The following is a 3,102-nucleotide window of genomic DNA, read 5'->3' on the forward strand; positions in this document are numbered from 1 at the left end:
ATTATGTAATTTGGTTCAGAGTTTGCTTTGATATTTTAACTGCGGTTCAGTACCGCGGTGTGTTAGTGGGAACAAAAATACATTTTTATGCACGATCGGGCCACCGGCAGCCGGTTTGGGTTCCGTGTTAGACAGGAAGTTTTACTAGGATTAATTGTCGAGGAATGGTGAAAAACTGAATTAAATGTATTTGGCTAAGGTGTATGTAAACTTCGATTCAACGTGGTAATAGCGAGACCAAACAATAAAGTGCATGGCTAGTAGCTACATAGTAGACCGAACTAAGTAGAGTAGCCCTAGTGGCAGGTGGGGCGAGACAGGACAGACACAGATGCAGGCCAGCTACAGGACAGGGACTGTAAGTACATCGTTCTTAGCCAGTAGGATATGAGTGTTCAAAGTAGAACCAATACAGCTACTAGCTACAAATGAAGTTCAGGTAACAAGACAGCACTGAGAGAGCCAAGACAGCATGGAGGAGCACAAGACAGCAGCGAGAGAGCACCAAAGACTAGTCAACGTGAGTAGAGCACTCAAGACAGCACTGGAGAGAGCCAAGACAGATGAGAGAGCACCTAAGAAGCACTGAAGAGCCACCAAGACAGGCACTGAGAGAGCACCAAGACAGCACTGAGAGACACCAAGACAGCACTGAGAGAGCACCAAGACAAGCCAAACCTGAGAGAGCACCCAAAACGCACTGAAGAGAGCACCAGAACAGCACTGCAGGAGAGCACCAAGACAGCACATGAGAGAGCACCAAAGACAGCAACTGAGAGAGCACCAAGACAGCCACCTGAAGAGAGCACCTCTAGTCACCTTACTTGGCGGGCACAGTGGGTGAGCCGGAGCGGTGGAAGTGGATGTTCTGCCACTTGGCGTCACGGCGCTGCCAGATGCGTGTCTCCTCTGACTGCATGGTGCGCGGCATGCCGCTGGCGTCCATGTACTGGGTGAGGCGGATGTAGGCGATGCACGCCGCGTCCTCGCCGATCAGGTGCACGTGGGGGTTGAGCAGGATGGTGTGGACGGGCCCTTGCTTGCTCCTGGACAGAGCTGGATGAGAGAGGAGAGATGGAGGGAAATGTATCAAATCAGTACACAATCAAGGTAAWTAATGCTTCTACAGCCATAGGTTTTCATATGGCTGTGTGTAGATCTTTAAAGCTACGAGTGCATAATGGGATGCAGGTGCTATACCGTTCTCAAAGTAGAACTTGTGGAAGTCAGTTCCCTCCACGAGGTTTCCCAAGGCCTCTGGTTCAAAGGATGTCAGGCCAGGATCACAGATCTTCCTGTGGGAGGAAACAGGAAGCACAACACAATGAAGATCGGAATGCATATGTTTTTTTGAACGGTGTAGTGTTAAAAATTCCAAATCACTAACGTGTAGGCTTCAAAGTCTCCATTGTTGATGGCCTCAATCAGCTGCTCAGTCACTTTGATGATCTCCTGCTTACGAGCTGACGGAGAGCAAGAGAGAAAAAAAATGACATTTTCACAAGTTGGCTGTCCCACAGCCATAGGTGATTAGAGTAAGACACCCCTGATGTGTTGAGTCATCTAGTGAGTCTCTGTAGAGATGTTGAGGGATTTACATGAACCCAAGTAGTGTTAGCAATGCAGCCCAAAACACAGCCAAGAGGTCCAGGGGCAAAGGGGTGTATTCATTACGGCGATTCTGTTGCAAAATGTTTTGCAACAGAAACAGTTTAAACTAAAAATGTTTTGCAATGAAAACTARTGGACAAATTCAGGTAGGTCCCTCCCCGCTTTGTTCTGTTTGCTCTTGTTTGGTTCTTAAACAGTCAACGGTTTTCTTTGCAAGACAATGAATAAACCACAGGTTCACCACTTCCATACACACACACACACACACACACGGGAGAATCAGTGTGTTTCACCATCATTACCACAGATAACACAGACAACATGATTTCATTACCTCGCAAATTACGTAGGCAAGATAAGAGACAATGAATGTAAAGAAAAACAAAGATTTTGTGGTTTAGCAAATCTCTTATTGGGCTCATCAACATGAATTTGAGGTAGATGTCAAATGGAATGGAAGTGAAACTGACCCATAGAAAACGTAGTCCCAAAAAAGAGAAAGATCAAATGCTATTCTCTCAACTCTTTACCTTCGACACCTTGGTCCCCTCTGACACTTTCAATCGACGTGACTGACAGAACGCAAAGGATGCCAAAGAAGAAACATTTTCCCTCAGTTCTCAGAAGATTGTTCACCAGTGGCAGCAAAATAGTCCAACGTTTACAGATATAACACGAGTGAAAGACCAACAACACTCCAGCTATGTCTTACATTAGCCATCAGTGATTGGCTACTAGCCTGGCAGCTAGTCTGATACATCTGAAAACAGGGTCAGTTTACTCAACGAGTCTTGACATTTTGCTGTCGCACAGTCCAACATGTACAAACCCGTCAACAGATCACTGACAGACCTTGCTCTCTAGCAGTCTGTTTGCTATGAAGCAACACTACTCCTCCCCTGGAAGTGGACAGCGTAATCTGTCTCGCTGATAACACACAACAGCACATGGCGGGAAAACAAAGCTATTTTCGCTGTTGATTATTATCTAAACAGAAGTAGATCAACGCACTTGGACTGAACACACACACAACATGTCTTATGTTTGCATCTCTTTTTTTTAGGGCCAGTATTACTCTTTAACATGTTGCTTCCTATGAGGTGCTGTATACTGAGCTCTGCACACACACCTGTTTAGATCCTGAAGGAGCAGTAATAAGAGGTTAAACTGAGCCTTGGTTCTGACAGGGATCTCAGACAGAGAAGCCTCTCTCTGCCTCTCTGCCTCTGAGCTTCTCTCTGCCTCTCACCGTCTGCCTCTCTGTCTGAGCCTGGAAGGTTCATATGACCCCACACACACACACACACACACACACACACACAAGCTGGGAAGGAGAGCTTCTGAATAGGCCAGCTCACTCAGCACTTCTCCACCAACGCATCCACTTATCCAATGTGCTGTCAATGTAGAGACATTAACGGTCAACGAAACCATCCCGTTCCTGGAAGTCGTCAGTGCCGTCTGTGCAAAGAACAACCTCGATCCAAAACT

The 3,102-nt window shown here is 46.5% G+C and overlaps 1 protein-coding gene across 1 annotated transcript; it reads right to left on the bottom strand.

Annotated features, from left to right (window-relative positions):
* Nucleotides 1–812: 812 nt before the first annotated feature.
* Nucleotides 813–2,894, bottom strand: LOC112077301 (calcium/calmodulin-dependent protein kinase type II delta chain). Its single transcript, XM_070441637.1, has 5 exons — nt 2,861–2,894; nt 2,142–2,318; nt 1,388–1,463; nt 1,201–1,295; nt 813–1,056 (listed from the first exon to the last, which is right to left on the bottom strand). Exons 1-5 carry the CDS (start codon nt 2,892–2,894, stop codon nt 821–823), a joined length of 618 nt encoding a protein of 205 aa, XP_070297738.1. The 3' UTR covers nt 813–820.
* Between the last annotated feature and the right edge of the window lie 208 nt (nt 2,895–3,102).

Source organism: Salvelinus sp. IW2-2015, unplaced genomic scaffold (genome assembly GCF_002910315.2).
Source record: "Salvelinus sp. IW2-2015 unplaced genomic scaffold, ASM291031v2 Un_scaffold4444, whole genome shotgun sequence".
NCBI lineage: Eukaryota > Metazoa > Chordata > Actinopteri > Salmoniformes > Salmonidae > Salvelinus > Salvelinus sp. IW2-2015.